Source organism: Pavona decussata, unplaced genomic scaffold (genome assembly GCF_977016875.1).
Source record: "Pavona decussata unplaced genomic scaffold, jaPavDecu1.1 SCAFFOLD_161, whole genome shotgun sequence".
Classification (NCBI taxonomy): domain Eukaryota; kingdom Metazoa; phylum Cnidaria; class Anthozoa; order Scleractinia; family Agariciidae; genus Pavona; species Pavona decussata.
In genome coordinates, this window is record NW_028145572.1 from 2,726,323 (window position 1) to 2,746,141 (window position 19,819).

Sequence of the window (19,819 nt, forward strand, 5' to 3'; positions counted from 1 at the left end):
AACGTTGCCTAGTTCCTAGGCCTCTCTTTGTCTTTCATCTCGGTCAATCCGTTTCGGGTCACGTTGTCCGAGCAAAAAAGCGAGGCTTTCCCCGGCCGTTCGCCATGGTTACGTCACCGAAACGAGTTGATTGTAAGGGCTTGAGAAAGAGCCGTACAAGGACTAGGCAATGAAAACGGTCATACGCATGAGCGTGTTTCAAAGGAGAGAGCTTGCCCAGAGCAAAGGGGCGTGGGTAGTTCATGGAGGAAAAAAAAAGTTTCAAATAATGATTTCGTTACAAAGGATTATGCCTCGCCCCAGTCTCTACGACAACAAAACATGACATCATGGGCTTGTTGATCGTTTTAGGTAAGACGCATACACTAATGGCCCCGGATGGTATCACGGCTGGTGTGATTGAAAGGTGTTTTAAGAAAATTACACAGGATGATATCCATGAGTACAAGGTACAGTCTGTAATAGGGTGATTATGGTTTCAGTGTCTACCATGTAATACAGATTCCAGAAATGTTCGTTATCCCTTTCAACGGCCACTAGTTAAAAGATCAAGGCAAGGCCTTTTTGGCCACGCCTAAAATAGAACGTTGTTCACTTGACTAATCAGATTTCTCAAAATTGAGTGACGTCAAAGAGAAATATTGATTGATTTGCAGGAAGTTGTTAGGCAACAGTCCTAAACCGATTAAAAGCCGCTCACGTATGTTTTTGTCGCTCCCCCCCATCCTCCCCCCCCCCCCCCCCAAAAAAAAAAATTGAAAGGTATTTTCTAGGTCGTTTATTGTTTGGGGTTTCTTCGTGCGTTTATCATTTTAGGGTCATCAGTGCGAAAATTGGTCTAGCCACATTGCCCTGGTGGTTTCGCTGAATGATTCTGCGTACATGCGCACTATGGTTGCGTCAAATCAACGTGTTAATAGAGAGATTTAACTCCAGCAGCGCGCCTCAAGCAATAAACCCACAATGTCGATATTTCTCTGCAGGTGACCATGTCGTACTTACAAATTTACCAGGAGAAAATCTACGACTTACTCAACTCCACCAACAAGGTCGAACTAAGCCTTAGGGAACATCCCGTGAAAGGTTTGGATCTATATAAACTAACTGTGACATACTTTCTGGAGTACTTCGTACCCTATGTTTTGCTTTTGAAACTACGTACTTTTGTGCAACTACGTCTTTTAGAGTGGGTTCCCAGTTGTGTGTTGCGTGTTGCGTGATGCGTGATACGGGCCGCGTGTTTCGTGTTGCTTCCTACCTGTTCCATACTTCATTCTGAGTACTCAGTGCGAGACCAGTGTTAGATGCTCTTTTCCACTTTTCCACGTCACGTTGCATATTGCGCACTGCGTATTCTACGTATTCCCTCAGTTCATGAAGATGTCAAATAATATACACCAATATGTGTACACATGATTATTACATATATCTTGCTAAACGTCTGTCACAATTTTTGATGCATACAAGGATTCCTTATCTATTTAATTTCCTTTACAAAAAACTTGCGTTTTTCATAAACCTATAGGTATCTACGTGGAAAACCTTTCAGAGTTCGTGGTACGAAGTCCCTCAGAAGTATTAAGTCTTTTAGCTGTAGGAAAGAAAAGACTTGTTTTCGCCGAGACTAAAATGAACAGGAACTCAAGCAGGTTTGGGGACATCTCTTTATACATTAGACTTAAAAATCGTCGAGGACGAGAATGAAGACTTTTCGTGCCTCGTTCCTCGCTTGTTCGTGCTTTCTGCCTCTCTGAAGTAAAAAGAAAAAAGACTGTTTTTAGTCTATTCATTTTCTGAATCAGGGCCGGTTATTCGAAAGCCGATTAACTCATATCATTTCGTTCTTTGAAAATGTTGTTGAAACTAATTTTAATGTCAAGATACAGAGAAGTCTAAGTCAAAATTGAAGGGCAAAATCTGTAGTGGTTACTGAGTAATTGAGCTTGAACGAAACGGAGTTTACTCTAATTCCTGGGTAAGCTTAACCCGGCGTGCTTTGATCATCTCGGATCTTATCGTTTTTTTTCGATTAATTAGGCCTGACTTTGTACATAAATGTTTTCCGATGATGGCAGCTACCAACACATTCAAATTTAAAAGACAATAATAGACCTTAACACTGGCGAATGATGACGGCGAGGTCGATTGTTCTCCTTCTGAAAATGACATCATCACATGTCATGTAAGGTTACTGACTCATTGACTGTTTTGCTCTTACTCAGGTCCCACTCTGTTTGTCAGTTGAGTATTGAAAGAACTCTAAACAAGAACAAGGTCCAAACAGAAGGGAGCAGCAAACCAAGTAAGTCGATCAATGCCGTATCTGTGCCGCTTATAGCCCTTCGCAAGGGCTTAAGGTGGCTTATCAGCGTTTGAGGTAGGGGGGGGGGGGGGAGGATAAAGGGATTTTTAAGAGCACAAAGGAAAAAACGATCTGATAATGGAATTGTTCTTAACTAATTACGGCAGACACACAAACAAGCTCTTTCGTGTGAAATTGCAGTCTCCCAGGATGAGAAAAATAACCGATACGTTTTCATATCCTAATCCATCAATTTCATTCGTCTTCTATCCGAAATAAATGTGTTCTTAGAGACTGTGTAAAAATGCACCAGAGTCATGAACGTGAAATTCTAAGCAAGGGATTTTGAAGAGCACAAAGGAAAAAACGATCTGATAATGGAATTCTTAACTAATTACGGCAGACACACAAACAAGCTCTTTCGTGTGACATTGCAGTCTCTCAGGATGAGAAAAATAACCGATACGTTTTCATATCCTAATCCATCAATTTCATTCGTCTTCTATCCGAAATAAATGTGTTCTTAGAGACTGTGTAAAAATGCACCAGAGTCATGAACATGAAATTCTAAGCAAAGTTCTGCTGGAAACTGCAACGCCATAGCTGAAATTGAATGCAATTTGTGATTACGTATCAGCTAATGAAACCTTTTTTCTCGTTCAGCTTCAAGCCAGGTGCAAGATCCCAAAGAAGGAACGGCAGCTGGAGTCGATAAGAGCAGTGAGGTATGAAGCTGAAGATATCGACGTTAAACTTAAAACGGTGATGGGTTATCATCATAATTTGTTTCCATATATAATTATTATGTCTAGTACTTCAGTAACTATCACATATCATTGAAGTTAATTCACCATTATTAGTTTGATTCTAACAGATGACACAAAAGCAAGCTAATCACAATGCTGGCATTGCCGCAAAGTTGCAGATGGACTTATTTGCCAAGGACTAGTTGTTCCTTAAAGCATTACGTTTACGCGATTAAGACACAGCATTCACTTTTTTCTAGTCGCTAAGTAGGTAGAAATTTAACCTGGTGTAGCACACCAGTTTATTCAACAATGACAATTCTGTTTTTGTTTCATCTTTCACCAGGGTTTGGAAGATGATGTGAAAAGTGACGTGACAGAAGAGGAGGTAGAGAATATTTGTCGTTACCGAATAAGACCTTTGCTTTAAGCAGTGATCGACAAATGATTTTTCTTGCCAACATATAGTACTGCATTTTCAACAAATTAGTGGTGATTTGAAAAAGAAAATATACGTACCAGACTATTGGCTTAATGTACCACGATTAACTATTTTAAAAGGATGGAGTCTTGGTGTTGAATTGTTTCAATTTCAAGTAGACCACGAGTAGTCCCTTCCTCTCCCTCCCCTTCCCGTAGTCTCTTATTTATATCTAGAATGGTAGACTGGGTGGAACACTTGAGTGCTCAAGGAAAGGAAGGAAAAATTACCTCCTACACGGAGATGGGACACGCCTTATTTTACCCGGCACGTCGCTTTTCTACTATCCCTGAAAAAAATAAGAGACTACCCATAGTCAAATTTAATATCAACTTTTAATTTACGATTCTTTCAGGGAACGGAGGAGGAAGATGACTCTTTGGCAAAAATGGTTGCATTTAATGACGATGTGCTCATTCGTGGACGAATATATTTGTATGCAAACTGTTGCTTATTTCATATAACCTTTACCGGTATAATATCTAGCAAGCTGAGCAAGCTGGAGTTTTCAAATCGTTGTCAAAGCCGTATATCGTATATCCTTGTTTACGCGCCCACTTTCCTCGAATAAGCACCCTCCCCCCCCCCCCCCTGTTTTAACACCATGTTACAGCTAAATTATTGAAAACTAAAATTAGTAACGGAAATAAATAAACAAATGAATGAATAAATAATAAACAAATAAGTCATTTTAACATTATTATCTAATTCAAAGGATATACGAGAGTAAATACTGACAGCACATATAATTTTCCTGAAACTGCAGATGTGACTTGGCCGGCAGTGAGCGACTCAAGAAAACTCAGGCGGAGGGTGAGAGGCTGAGTGAAGCACAGCATATCAACTCTTCTCTGCTGGAGTTAGGGTGAGAATTTGTTTTCGTAGCTTTGTTGCTTTGTTCCTTTCTTTCTCCGTTCGTTTCTTCATTTATTTGTTGTTTCCCCCCTTCCTCCCTCCCTCTTTTCCTCTTCCCTTACTTCTTTCTATCCTTCCTTCCTTTCATCGTGCCTTAGTTCTTTCTTTACCGTTCGCTTTCTCTGTTTTTAGAAAATACTACTAATAAATAAATCTTTCTTGAACACGCAAGATCCCAATCGTATTAGAACTCAAGTCACACAGGTTGTGATCATTTTTAATCAGGAATGTTATCCAGGCGTTAGCAGAAGGAAAGAAGACCCATGTTCCATTTCGGAATTCCACTCTGACAAGATTGCTCCAAGAGAGTTTAGGCGGTAACTGCAAAACAAGCTTAGTGGTAAGTACCTCTGTAAGTGGTCTTTGATCTCAGGAGCTTTTATAATAATGAACGTTCACGTTTTCTTTAATACAGTCCAAACAGGTCCTTAAAAAGCATGTAAGAAATGTTTCTAAGCGTTTTCAAATGAGCGTCTTGAAATAAAACGCAGTTGTGCAGAGAACAAAGGGTAACTGAAAGTGTAATTTCGTTGAATGCATTGAGGAATAAACATGGTACTTCTTGCTAGAAGTGGTCACGTGAGCAGATCGATAGCTATCGAAACAGTTATGTTTCTTGGGAGTATCGACATTTTCATGGAAACCTCAATCATGAAACTTTTGCTTCCAGGGCCCGGTTGTCCGAAAGCCGATTAACGCTAATCCCCCATTAAAAGTTAACCGAGGTTTTCATCTCGCTCGTTAAGAATGTTTTTCAATGCTGATTCTTAAAGTAAAGATAAAGAAAAGTTTAAGTCAAAACTGTCTTTTGGAAAAATGCTTCTTGATTAGTAATTAAACTCGACTCAAACTTCACATTAACCCAGGATTAGCTTAATCGGCTTTCGAACAACCGGGCCCAGGTTTTTGGGTCAGTGGACTTGCGCTTGCGTCACTGGTGAAAAAAAGTACCCAGGCTCCAGCCCCTGGTTAGGCACACAATTCATATTACTCTTTAAGCCCCAATATATAGCGACCAGCATGTAATTTCTCCTTAGAATGTGCACTACTTGATTAAACATACAGATGATGAGAATAAAGGAAATGATCACCAAAGATAAATTTCTCGATGTTTAACGACGGTGCCTACTAATACCGAAGTATTTTTCCACGGTTTATGACTATGCGGAAAAAGCAGATCTTAGCAAGGGCTATTGAAATCCAAAAAGAAAATTGGGGGTAACCACGCTTTTTTTTTTTTTTTAGAGATGATTAAGCAACAATTGTTCTAAAAAACAGTAAAATACAAATTAAAGCAATGTTTGGTGTTTCTTTCCAAATAGAAGCTTTATTATCTCTTAAAAATGCATTGTTACCCCCAATTTTCTTTTTGGATACCAAAAGCACTTGCTAAGTTCTGCTTTCTCCGCATAGTTTTAAACCGCGCAAAAATATCCCTGTATTAGTAGGCACCACCCATAGGAAACTCGATCTCAATTCTCCCAAGCACTACCATAAGAAATATACTGAGAGCAGTGAGAATATATGTGTGTTGATAATGGGATTAAAGGATCAATTATCAACGGTGTGAACAGAGCACTCCTTTAATATTTTCATGCCTGTTAGGTGTGTGTATCGCCGACCATGACTGATGTAAGTGAGACCAAAAGCGCGTTATTTTTTGGATCCCGGGCGATGAAGATAACCAACACTGCATACATCAACGTTGAGGTGAGAGACAGTGGAGAAGTTTCCTATCATTCAGAAGTTCAGTTAGTTTATCATATATCAATAATAAAAGCAGTTAAAGTGATTCACGTTGTGATGTCATTCAACTTGCTCATTTTTTTTTGTAACAACAAACCATTTTTTTTTTAGTCTCCGATACCGCATAGTTTTTCTTTTCTCGGCGTTCCTCGAGCAAAGTACCAAGCGTTTTCTTCCTAAACTTGGTCTTTTAACCTTTTTCTTCCCTTTTGGCACTAATCTTAATTTTAACAAACCCAGCCCGAGAAAACATTTTAACGGCATTTCTTTCTCAGGTTGATTACAAGAGACTCAGCGAGGATTTGTCAAAGATTGTAGACATGAAAGGTACTTTGGTTTGAATAGCTTAGGTTTACTTTATACTTTATGCAGTTAAATTGGTCACGTTAATTTCTATCCGTTGCTTAACACTCATTTTGTATTGAGCACAACTGAAACCTGACTTAAGAAAGAAAACGTTAGGTCGGTTTTAAGGAAGAGATACATGTAAGAAATCAATCGATATATCGTTATGGTAGAAAAGTTGGACGTACGTGACCATTGCAGCGTATTTAGCGTTGCAACTTGTCTGTTACTTTAATTGTTTTAACAATTGAAGTAACTGTTAACAATTAAACTGTGCCGACAACAACAACATCTGGGAGTGGCGTGCAATTAATAAAAAGTTAGACTACATTCAACTCTTTTCTATCTCAGCTAGTCATTTGGGTTAAGAGATAGAGAGACTAGAGAGAGACGAATATTTAACTCGCAGTCGCCTTTATTTTTCTCATAGAATTCTTTAAAGAAATTGAGAACTTGAATCAACAAAACTAGCCATACATACTGCACTTTTCAGTATACTTGTATATTTCTTCCAACAGATAAAGATCTCGAAGAGTTGAAACAGTCGTACGAGCACAGGATCGGGAGAATCAAACACGAAGCGGAGACAACCGTGACTAACACCTTAGCTGAAGCGGACAGAGCTGTAGCATCCGTAAAGAGTCTTTACGAAAGCCAGGTATATTTGATCCGGCTCTTTGGAAGAAGTTTGTTGTAAACTTTACCATTTATTCGAGTGCAAGCGGCAAATTTGTAAAGATGATCCAGAATTTCCACTAAAAAAATTAAAAGAACAATAGTGCATTGAAGTATACTTTAGCAGCTTTCATATATTTGTATGGTTACACTTTCAAAGTAGATTTCGACAATGTAGTTGTCTTCAAGTTTATACCCAAAGCAATACTCAATTAGTTTAATAAACTTGAAAACAGAATTCGACTGCACAAAAAAATTGTAAAAGACATTTTTTCGACAAATTGACTGTTTAAGTCAGTTGCATAACTTGTTATATAAATTTAACTTTCCACTGTACCCCTGTATGAAAAAATCTGAAAGCATATATACGCTATCGCCAATCAACGTTTCAGAATAGATCTTTTGTTTCAAATCTAAGTATTCCCTATGCCACATCTTATCATAATATTTCTTTTCTTAAATTACAGCAATTAAGTTTTCAAAGCGATATCGAGAGTCTTAACTCCAGTTTAGAAGAAGAGATGGCGCGGAACAAGAGCCTCCAGGACGAGATGACAGTTGCCAAATGTAAACTGGAAGAAGACCTGTTCAGAACAAGGACCTCTCTGCTTATGGACATAATCTCAATGCAGCTATTTTACGCGGTCAAGGATGTTTCTCTCAACGACGCTTCCATTCTCTCGGAAAATGAATTAATTCCCAAGAATCTCAAGGATGATTTCGTTCACTCTGCGGCAACCAAAGGCAAGATTCTGGAAAATACAGATCTTCTTCTGGAACTGTTTAAAGGATATCTAAATATGATGAATTCCAAAGGTGAAAAAATGTTGGAAAATTCTGGCAGTTTACGATTCTCGGATGGAGCGGAAGAGTTGTTTAAAGAACGAACGTTGCTGCTTGACACTGAAGATTTGTCATTATACATGACAAACAAGACGGACGACGATAAGGTGGTTGCTTCGACACGCTGCTTAGAAACAATATTTGAGTCACGTGACGAAGATATTCCATCGACCGAAGAAAAGCCTCACGACAATGGTGAGTACCCGAGCTTAACAGACAAATTGGTTTCGCTTAAAAGCAGCATCGATAGTAAAGCCTTGGATTTCCTGAAAAAAGCATTTGAATTTGACGTGGAGATCAATGATCAACCAATGCGCACGAGGAAAGACGTTTACGAAAGGATAAAAGAGCTTTTGCAGCGGAGGGAGTCTGTTATAGGTATGTAAAAGCTTTAAGGTGATGTTACCTGGACGATTGTTAACGCAAAACTGTTGCCTTAAAAGTTGTGATCGTGTAACCACGCGCGGATAGCTTTAAACGAAGCAATTATGTTGCGTCAACAGCATTGCAAGTTTTTTATCTGTCAACGTGTTAACGCAACAAACTGATGCTTTTAAAGTTGTTCGCGCGCTATGTTGCGTTAAAAATCGTCGTTAAAAGTTGTCTCGTGTAACATCATCTTCATTTCATTTCATAAATCCTTTAAGGCCGTGACCCACGTTAACCTAGTGTAAGTTGTTTTGCGCACTTTCGTATTTCTGGTACCGAGGTGACAAATAAGCCTGTCAGTGCATTCAGTGTCTTAAGGCGATCGATGAACCATAGAATATACCAGTTAATACAAACGCGCAACATTTCTGGGCAAAGTTGTTCATTAAGCTGACATTTTTGTTCAGTTTATTTCGAAAATTCTTGATGCCTGAAGGCAATTTTCTCCTGGTGCAACTAGTGATTTTCAATACTATTCGTCTGGCTGACTGCCATATTGTTAATAGTTTAACGAGACGTATGATTTTGGTCACATTTAACCTTGGTAGGTTCAGTAAGAATCAGAATACAAGCCTACAATACGTGACTATGATTACCACTGATATTTTAGTTGAGGGGGCACGGAAACGATAGTGTAAGTGGTCATTTAAACCATATGATGACTTGAAAATAAAAGGAAACGAAACGTTCCTCTGACCTCACATGATACAATTCTACAGCGATTAACAACCGTGCATTGTGAAAGGTTGTCATCAGAATGATGGGCTTTTGCTACGGAATGTTCAGTTTTACGTACGCATTAAGGACCTATCTGAAAGTTACGTCGAGGTGTATCAACTTTTATAACTAATAATTATTAGTGCCGTGCTGCGTTATTGGTAAGGAATGCAAATTAAAAACATTGCTATTATAATCACTATAAATGAAGGACAGCGACTTTGTATGGCTTGGAGCTCTCTAGTCACGCTAACTACAGTTTTTTTTCTTTAGATGCACAAACGAATTCAGAACTACCTTGCCTGGCCAACAACCTTGCTCTACTCGATCATTGTCACAGCCACGTGATTGTAGACAAGGCGCTTCAAAGTGCGCTATTGGTTCTAGAAAACAACATCACCACCAAGCGTTGCCATGACATTCAGAAGCAGAAAAGTATCTTGGAAGACGAAAACAAGACACTACGGAAACAGATTCAAAGTCTGACAAATGAAGCCGAGAAGCTGAATAGAAAACTCGGCGAAACCTCCACCTTGTTGAGCGACGTAAAGACGAGCAAAGAACAACTGGAAGATGATTTGTCATCAGTATTCCAGCTTTACAATATGACGAACGGTGAAAGGAACGAGAAAGAAGAAGTCGGGATGGAGAACTCTTTTAGTCCAGAAAAGCTTCAGGAGCAATTTTCAATGTTGGTGGAAAGCAATGAAAAGCTGCAAGATGAGTTAGCAGTGAAGGAGCAGGAGAAGGAAAGCCTTCAATGCGAGCTGACATCTGTTAAGGTTAGTAATATGGCTTTTTTTTTTAGTCACCTTAGGTTAGTTAATTTTTCCACTGTTTATAGTGTACCTACAAATTTTTGGTTCATTTTACGCAAAAATCAAGTCTGACACGGTAATGGGATGTTATATATGAAACATCAATGCGCGCCGTTATTTCAGCTATGGATCTGACAATCACAAAACGAAACATGTGATAGCGTTTTTTCTCTTCCTCTGTTAACTATTATAATTTATATCTGGGATGCCAACTGATTTTGCCATTAGAACCCAATGCTACTGGAAACGTTTACTATTCACTAAAGGAAAATTAGACCGGAAGGGTATAGCTTTTAAGAGGAAATGAAGCAAAAATTGAGCCTGGAGTGATGTAGTGTGGTAGTAAAGTTTATTAATGTCACGTCATGTAGCGGAAAGTGTAATTGGTGACAGAAAAAAAAGGTACAGAATTGATTGGTGGCTTGCTAGCGACCAGAAGAGGCTTGTACAATAGATTTGGTTTCGAGTGGCCGTGAGTTTGGCTTTTTGAAAGTCTGTGGAACTACAACTGGCAATACTGTTACCGACACTGAGGATACAGAACACACAAACTAGAAAACATTCTTCAAGACAAAAAGAGTGGAAACGACAAACGTAATCAACAACAGTATTCTAAGAGACTACAAAATACGGACGGTTTCCAAACTTTATCGCAAAATCGTCTGGTGAACTGAAGAACGGACAAGTTAACGACGCTGTAGTTGAAGTGGAACTGACGGACATCTTTGCGGCAGCTTTGACTCCCTTTTCTTCACTCAGTTGACTTGCTTGAAATTCTTTCAAACACCTTGTAATATTTATGCTGTTCACATTTCTTATTATGTACCAACAGAAAAATGGTGGAAGAAGACTACAGTATTGCGCAGACCTTAATTAAAATCTGATCCTTTGTTTTTGAATGTAGCAAATATTATGTTAATAGAGAGATTTAGCTTCGCGTTTACGGCTAACGCCAAACAGGAAACGTCAAGCCGCTGTTTGCTCTAAAATGCATTAACTTGTGTTTCTCGTACTCACTTCTCTCTTTAATTTTCGTGTTTGCTCGATAGCTGTCGCCGACTGGGTGGAGATAAGCTTAAACCAAAAAAGCTTCATTGTTTTTCATCAAAGAGAAAATTTCAGCCTGGCGTTTGCCGTTTGCCGTAAACGCGATGCTAAATCTCTCTAATGCCTAGTGTACTACTGGAATGTACTGAAAAGTTTTGAGACCAACGAAGTGTTATCACTTTATCAGGGTCCAACAAGAAGCCTGTGGGAAAAGATGAAATTAAGGAATCGCAAACCTTCACCGGAGAAAATTCCAGGCTGAACAAAGGGTTTGTTGCGCCTGACGCATTGTGGTCAAACATTCTTGACACCCTTAACCCACCGAAAGGTTGTAGTCCACCTAATTATCTTCAGTTGAATTTGAAGTGTTCAGCACTTCTGAAGGTGAATACGCTATATACAGGATTCTTTGGTGCTGTTGAGGGATTGTCTTTCGGATGCATTGCCGACCTGCTGAGCAGTACTCTTCCTTTTTTCAAGAATTTAGCACGTGTCCAAGAATTGTCTGAGCCTGTGGTATTGGTATCCATGTTACTGAAGATACGATGCATCGCAGTGACTTCAAAATGACTGGTAGTCGTTTGGAACACTTGCACGTTTTTCCAACTGGACAATAAGAAGTCGCAACTCTTTGGATTCTTAAACATGGAAGTACCCCGGTGCCCATCTGGCCTCTCCTGACTTTCATCGCTTCGTGTTACAGAAGTGTACAGAAGTTGTATATGACCGATCAAAAATATAATAGGGGGGGTTGAAGACTGTCCTTTTGTAAGCGTGGAATGTTTGACCTTCGGCATGCTGACTAAGAGCTGCCACGGAGATGCATCTGGGTCAACGATCCACCAAGACAAGACGCGGAATGTGTAACAAAACTTGTTTTAATCGACAATCAAAGATGGCTTCCGAGACAATACAAATCAATCACAGAGTAATCAACAGAAAAATTGGACAAGAAAAGCTATGGCGAATTTTGCGTACTGTACTACTTGACTACTAATTTTAAATAAAAAAATATGGACTTGGTCGATTAGCTGAAATTTCCTATCAGAGTTTAAGTATCCGTTTAGAAGTACTGTATACTCTTGCATAATACATACTTTAAGGTTTTCAAGACAAGAATACAGTGCAGTGGAATCTTACTTTTTGTCTTAATCTGACATTTATGGTTTTTTTAAGTATCCGTTTAGAAGTATACTTTTGCATAATATATACTTTAAGGTTTTGAAGACAAGAATACTGTGGAATCTTACTTTTAGTCTTAATCTGACTTTTATGATTTTTACTTTGCCTATTTAACATAATTAGAACTGCTTTCCTCTTTTCTATTTTCATTGATAGTTATTTTGCATTAAGTGACTGCCACTTGTATTTAAAAATTTAGTATTTTTTTAAGTCGTTGTACTCATTAATAATTGTAATAAATACCCTCTTTGTTCATTTGATCGTTACATGTATCAGTCTTTTAATATAAACATGCAATATTTTAGCACAATAAACGTTTACAAGTAAATCAATGTAAGGCCAGTGGAGAAGCGGTGGCCAGAAAAAGTGTCCAGGGAAGTGGATGGGATGGGGTGAGGACAAAACTAAATAAGGACAACATGCAAAACTTAGTGGGTCACATATTTATAAGGTTTTATTTAACAACGAGAACTCTCAACAACCTACCGCACGAAGTAACAGTTTTTTTTACTTTGGAACTGTACAATGGCTGTTCCTGTGTTGAAAGCAAATAAACTGTAGGGGAAATAACCTGCGTTGAGACTCTATCAAACCGTTCTAAAAGTCTAATAAACAATTTGAAATGCGAGGCTAGTGCTAAGGAAAACGCTTCAGAGCAGATTAAGGCCTAGGCCAGACCTTGGAGACGTTTTTGTTTGTTTGTTTGTTTTTCAAAAATACTATTACAAATCGTAATATCACCTATTGAGTCTTCTCTTTACTTTTTTAGCACATTATTAGCCTTTGTTTTGAATAACGTTTCTGTATCGTCTTAATAGCCTGGACGGTAATAAACGATAATTACATACTTCAACTCGACCTAGAGATTACTGGAGACAAGCTTTAAGACTGTTCCAAAAAAGATAAAGAAGACCGCGCCCATAAGAGGGGGTCTTTTGCCCTTCAGAAGCCTGGTCCTCTTTTCGTTGTTAACTACTCTAGAAGACATTACAAGGCAACACTTAAAACTGGTTATCTCAATAGTTTAAGAACGTTTCGTCCGTTCGATCGAGGAAACCTGCAGATAAAGATTTTTCGGCGTCTTAGCTTTGTTGAAAGAAAAAAAGAGATTTAGAGTCTATACCCCTGAAATTTTGTTCACGTTTAGAGAATTGGATATAATCACGTTCTACTCATCTAAAGATCTCTAAATTCGTGCCAGTTTCTTTCTCCTTCAAACTTTTGCTAACTACTTTATCTCTTCCCAGTTTCTCCTTGGTCTCCTGATCTCGGCCGAAAGATTGTGATACATGCTATATATTAGCGTTAATGTTACTTTAATATTTTCTCTCATTGCAGGAAGAGTTACGGAGAGAAAAGGAGAAACATTTCGAAATCCAACGAGACGGCAAGAGTACACAAACGGAAAGCAAAGACGAGGCGGAATTCACGAATCCGAATCACAGTGATGGCTCCATTAATTCCCAAGAGGTTGAACTCCTTCACGGGATTTTGTCCTCTCTTCACGAAGATTATTCGTCTTCCTTGAAAAAAGCAGTTTCTGCCGCACAAACTAACGACTCACTTGATGTTTCTTCTTTGAGAGCAGTTATCAACAAACGCCTTGGAGAAGATTGGTCTCTTTTGGTCCTTGAGAACGCCAAAATGAAATCAGAGCTTGATAACATTAGAATTAGAATAAACGAGGAGAAGAAGAGCTTTGCCAGCGAGTTGACAGCTTTGCAAATTAAAGGAGAAAATGAGAAGAAAGAAGAAGAGGGAGCTGTCTCGTCAGACAAAAGTATGTTGTCTGAAGGTGAAGAATCTGACCTTGGAAGCGACCAACAAATGTTAGAAATCATGGTTTATGATCAGAATAAGGTCATTGCTAAACTTGAAATGGATAGGTTAGAGGTTATGAAAGGACTACAACGATACAAGGTAGACTCCAATAAAAACGATGATGTAGATGGTATGATTGACAGCATTAGTGAGGGTCATAGCGAAGGCCCTCAACAAACGAAGGACAATTTTGGGACTATAGTCAAAGAACAACTCCATCAGCTATCCACAGCTCAACTGGAACATGAAAGCCTACAAAATGATTTAGGTAAATTGAGAGGCAACTACAACTCTCTTGAGCAAAGCTACGAAGATTCTATTAAGTTGAGAGAATGTTTGGAAGAAAAGCTGAAAAATCTCGTAGAAGAAGAGAAAAATCTTTGTGCGGAGATTGAGCAGATGAAAGAAAGAAATAATGAGTTAGAAGAACAGTTACTTCGATCCACCATACAGAACAAAAAAGTAAACGAGAGGATTAAAGAGTTAGAGTGTAAAATGTACCAAACGCAGCAAGAAACGGAAGCAACTACAGAACAGAAAATTGCGTTGGAGGAAAGTTTGCGCCAAGTGCGAGCCAATACAGAACACGAGCTCGCTTCGGAGAGGGGGCAAAAGAACATCTTGGAGAAAAAACTGCAAGAGAAAACTCAACAGTTTGAAGAGGAGAGACGCTTGTTGCAGGTTAAGGAAAACTGTTTGTGCAAAGTAGAAAAAGAATTAGCAGAGACCAACGAAAGCTACAAGAAATTGCAGGATTGTGTTAATGAATTCGAGACAGAGAGAGGCAACATGATGAAAGAGATCAATAGCTTAAGATGCTTGCAAGGTTTGCCAACTATAAACCGTGCATTTAACAACAGAGAAATAACCTCGAAGCAAAGGTCTCTACTGAATGGAGGAGAAAATCGCGTTCAAAACAACCGGAAAAACAACAAGCTGAACTCAGAGTTGACGCGCGCAAAGGAACAGCTTGTGAGACTCAAAGCGGAACTCACGCTGTCCAACATGCAGACAAGAAACCTCGGCACTCAGTTGTCGTCGTTGCGCGAGGACAGCACGAAGCTGGAGGCCGAGCTGTCGACGGTGAGACTTTCTCCGAAAAATTTACGGCGGCGACGCAATTCTTTCAGCTACTATGACGAAACTGTGCGACTGGAGATAGAGCTCGGAGAAGCTAAAGAAAGGATCATTGACTTGCAAGAGAAGCTTTTGGTTATTTACAAGGAAAAGTTTGCTCTGGAAGAGAAGATACTGAGTTTGGAAGATCAAGGAAAGAAAGAAACGCATGATGCCGTCTCATCTCCGCAGAAATTAATCAAAAACGAAACAAGCGTGGTCACAGATTTCGAAAATAACACCGAGAAATCATGCGCAACTCAGTATTCAATGAAACACGATCAAAACCAGGAGATGAGTTCAGAACAAATAACATTGTTCAAACATAAAATCGATTCGTTGGAAGCTGAGAAAGCGCAGCTAAAGAAAGACCTTGAAAACACCAATGCTGACAAGTCTCGCCTGCAGGGAATCGAGTGTTACGTACAACAACTGGTTGCACTTGAAGATGAACAGCTAAGACTGAAGAGCAGATTGAAAATGTGGGCTCAGAGTGTTGGCGATGAACAACATAATCACGAGGTTAAAGAAGACGGTACCGTCTTACCGAGGGAAAACGATTCGAGCAAAATGATTGAGAACATTCGAGTTGATGAGCTCAAAGAACTGTCTGTGACAAATGTCGCACTTCAAGAAGAAGCAGAAATTTTAAAAGAAACGATTGTTGATCTTGAGAGCGATTTAGCAACCTTAAAGCTGAAGTTATCCATGAAAGACAGCATTCAAGAAACGTCACGTGACAAGAAAGCAGTTGCTACGCTCCTCGTTTCGGTTAAACAAGAAAGAGCTGAATTGCAAAAGGCTTTGGATAGTGTGCTGATTGAAAAAGACGACTTAGAGGAGGAACTTGCGGAAATAAAAATGAAGCACACGAAACTTCAAAGAGAATTCGCTATGACAAGCATGGTTAAGGACGATTTAGAGCTGGAGATCCTATCTTTGAGAAAATTGAACTTGAGTCGTGGACTATCAGACATTACACAAAACAAGGAAGGATGTACAAGCGAAATTCCCAACTCTTCTGTTGAGGATCTAATATACTACAGTGATGGAGGTGTTGAGGAGAGAGGAGATCCACCAGGGTATGGAAGAAACACAGCTGACGGAGCGAACGAGGGAAAGAGTATGATTACGCCTTCAAAAGCAAAAACAGTGAGTATTGTTACACATTTTGTATTTCACATACAACTTTAAAACATCATAGCAAGGCAGACACAACATACGCAACACAATCGAATGTCAACAAACAGAAAAAATAAGAGTAGTGACGTCTGATCTTATTTTTTATGATTCTAGTAGTTATTGTCAACATTTTAATATAATATGCGCCCTATATAAGCTGTAACGCTAGTTACAGTCGTTGAAAGAACGGCAAACAAGGGCGTACTGCTTGACGCCGGGAAGGACACGAATCTCCTTTCTACTTATATAACAGTCCCACAGCCTCTTGGGGACGAGGTAGTTCTTTTCTGTTACTTTTAATTTCAAAAGCACTCCGCATATAAAGAAATCAAACTAAAACGGACCGGCTATAGATTGTATTGGATACGAGGGCTAGCAACTGTGGTGTTGGGTTGGTGGGGAGTGGAAACGCATGTTTGGTTTTATCAAAAGGGTTGATAAGGTAATAGAGTCCTAAAGTGATGACGTCATAAAAACTAAATTTTGCCTCAGTTCCAAACGTTTGGAACTGAGGCAAAATTAGAAAGATTTGTATGGAGTCATCGGGGCATAACAGAGCTAACATCTCGACCCCAAATCGCAATAAAATGCTGATTTTTGGCAAGTAGGCATTTTTCGTCATGCTCTTTCCAATCATATGAAAAAAAATCCCATAATTTCAAAAATTCAAATATTTGTGACGTCACACTTTAGGACTCTATTTGGCCGCCGTAAAGGGATTTGAGTGCTGACGTTTCGAATTTTAGCCCTTCGTCAGAGCGAATCGATTCCGTCTGACGAAGGGCTAACGCTCGAAACGTCAGCAGTCGAATCTCTTTACAGTGGCCAAGTTACCTTGTCAACTCTGTTGATAAACTCCAAACATATAGATTATATCAACTGATTTCTTTGTTTCAGAACGAGAAGAAATCGTTGCTGCCAAGGCCCACAAACCTACACGGCTTAAAATCGATAATGAAAAACTCATCCAGACAGCGTAAGTTGAAGCACGAGTTTTATAGTTTAACTATGCTTGAGGCAAGCTGCAGTTTACTACTAACAGTAGACTCTGAATTGACGCTACTTTAGTCCAAGTTTGTGGTAACCTTGAAAAGATCGGAATATTCACCGTATTAGACAAAAGCCGTGAAGGACTGTTGTTTCTTTTTCAAAAATTGCCCGAATTTTCAAAGCTTGAAGGAATCTTTGCCTCCCGGCAACGGTGCTCGTTCTTTTAGCGCAAGGGATATCAGCGCCACAAGCCGGGAGATGATGATGTTGACGATGAATATATATATATTTTTTAATTCAGTGACTCATGTTAGTATGTCAAACTGTAATGGTATCTGCTCCTCAAAATAACTCTCTTGTCTTTTGATTTTCTCCAGGAACTCTTCCGTCTGAGCCTACAAGTGAAAAGCTGGGCATCAGTGTTCCAAGGTAGCTATAGAAACATCAGTGTGTTTTAGGAAGACCACTGGCACCATCCATACAACAACAACAGCAACAACAACAACAACAATTTATTATGACAAAAGACAAATTACAATATTACATACCCACAATTAGCAAGGGCTATTCGAGGTGTGTCACCCTTGGTTGAATTCGAAAGAACTCAAACGCAGAATTGTTAAGATCCAAAGCAGACAGCAAGTAGTGGCCGACTTGAAATGCCAAAAGGTGTATTTCTGTAATGCCAGGAGGGGAAATGAGAAAATGGACAAACATCGAATTGCCACACAGTACTTTCACCTGTGTACAAAGTTTTATGGCACCCATTGTTGCTTTCTAGGAGTACGACCGTGACGTAACGAGAGGGATGCTGAACAAGATCATATTAGTTGCAGGCGCTGACATCTTCTCAGTGGAATGCTTATTTTACTTATTAGATAGCGTACTGTTTCTTCCCCTTTCAACTTCTATTTCTCTCAAGCTTGCTCCTTTACCAAAAATTAAGTTTTTACAGTAACGTGATGCAACTTTAGAACCAAATCTTGTACTGACCAATACTGATTACACTGACAGGTTTCACGCGGACGGCGACCAATCAACGACTAACAGTGAACATCAAAGCGTGGCAATAACCTACGACCTAATAAGGATTGATGACGTGAACAATGACGAAATGCATGCTGACGTCAACTACACTGACAGTGGGCTCTTGCGAGAAACCCCCAAGGGAGAACGAGAAAAACCCGAGGGAATGGAACAGGACGGAAGTACGCATGACAAAACTGCCAACATTGATAAAGACGACATAAGTGACATTTTGTTGGAAGATGCTGTTGAGTGTGAAGAAAAATGCACCCCATTTCAAGGTATTGCAGGCTCGGAATCCCTGGTAGTTCCATCGACAGAAGTACTTGTCAAGACTGCGTGGTCTATAAAAAACCTTTTCCGCCGACAAAAGTCACTCCCCCTTCCTGATCACAGTCTGGGCGCTCTGAAACAGTGATGCCGTTTATAATCGTCAATGGGCAATAACAATTGTAGTCACCAACTTTGTCTAATTAGGTGCTAAATACGCCGCGAAACACATTACATGTAGCGACATTACAACTGAAACGATACCGAGACTTGAAAAAACAAAACAAAACAAAAAAAAAAAAAAAACTTAGAAACGATGAATGAAAGCGATCGCTGATGTTGTGACCTCTTGGCAAGCGTTTGGTTGCGTCTGCCAGTCATTAAAACCTCGCCGGTAGCGATCTCTAAAGGTTGAGTTGGACCCAGCTTACCCTACTCTGCCCTCTCTTCTCCATAGAAGATCATTCAGAAAATGAGAAAAGCGAGTCCTGAATCGTTCACGGTAAAGCGATCGAGATTTTCATTTGACCTTGAAATATGTTTTTCGTATGCGTTTGTCATTTTCTTCAGATCAAAACAAAGCCATGTTCGTTTTAAATTTAAATCAAGTTGTTGTTGTTCAATTTATTGCTTTGGTTTTGCTTGCCCACAACCATTTCAAGGTCAAAAGAAAATCGTTCTTACAGGTTCCTAGTTGTAGCGACATTCGTCGCCCTGTTTATTCGTAACTGTTGACTTTTCACCCAAGGCATAATGAAAGGAAGTTTCTAAAATTTGTACTTAACTGAAACTGGAAAACTTACGGCTCTACTGGAGAGCTGGCTTTCATCATACACAGACTCAAGTCTGTTAGAAACACCTTGCAGTACTGTTTACTGAATAGATTTTATTAAATACGTTTAAGGATCTGTACAGGCCCGCAAATGATCCCGGCCCGCAAATGATCCCCGGACGGGAAATGATCCCCAAATTGGACCGCAAATGATCCCCGGACCGGAAGTGATTCTAATAAAATGTACCGCAAAACAAAGGAATGTCCTGGACTCCATGTCAGTTCACGGATATATGAGGAAAACACAAATTCCTCAGGCTTTTATAACAACAATAAAAACCGGTAAACGTACTGTGATAAAAGACAAAATTAACCTGGCAATATTTAATTTTTGGA

General features: G+C 39.4%; 1 protein-coding gene across 2 annotated transcripts in view; it reads left to right on the forward strand.

Annotated features, from left to right (window-relative positions):
- LOC146464778 (uncharacterized) overlaps window positions 1–19,553 on the forward strand; it is a 29,986-nt gene extending 10,433 nt beyond the window's left edge. For both annotated transcript variants that reach the window (XM_085129230.1, XM_085129231.1), the window contains 18 exons: window positions 352–449; window positions 984–1,083; window positions 1,526–1,649; window positions 2,223–2,302; window positions 2,966–3,027; window positions 3,395–3,436; window positions 3,885–3,964; window positions 4,296–4,394; window positions 4,670–4,784; window positions 6,050–6,154; window positions 6,466–6,517; window positions 7,054–7,193; window positions 7,678–8,431; window positions 9,473–9,981; window positions 13,585–16,335; window positions 17,263–17,341; window positions 17,733–17,784; window positions 18,370–19,553. In XM_085129230.1, coding sequence (XP_084985356.1) covers window positions 352–449; window positions 984–1,083; window positions 1,526–1,649; window positions 2,223–2,302; window positions 2,966–3,027; window positions 3,395–3,436; window positions 3,885–3,964; window positions 4,296–4,394; window positions 4,670–4,784; window positions 6,050–6,154; window positions 6,466–6,517; window positions 7,054–7,193; window positions 7,678–8,431; window positions 9,473–9,981; window positions 13,585–16,335; window positions 17,263–17,341; window positions 17,733–17,784; window positions 18,370–18,799 — 5,672 coding nt within the window. In that variant the 3' untranslated portion in view covers window positions 18,800–19,553. The remainder of the gene's footprint in view (window positions 1–351; window positions 450–983; window positions 1,084–1,525; window positions 1,650–2,222; window positions 2,303–2,965; window positions 3,028–3,394; window positions 3,437–3,884; window positions 3,965–4,295; window positions 4,395–4,669; window positions 4,785–6,049; window positions 6,155–6,465; window positions 6,518–7,053; window positions 7,194–7,677; window positions 8,432–9,472; window positions 9,982–13,584; window positions 16,336–17,262; window positions 17,342–17,732; window positions 17,785–18,369) is intronic.
- The last annotated feature ends 266 nt before the right edge of the window (window positions 19,554–19,819 follow it).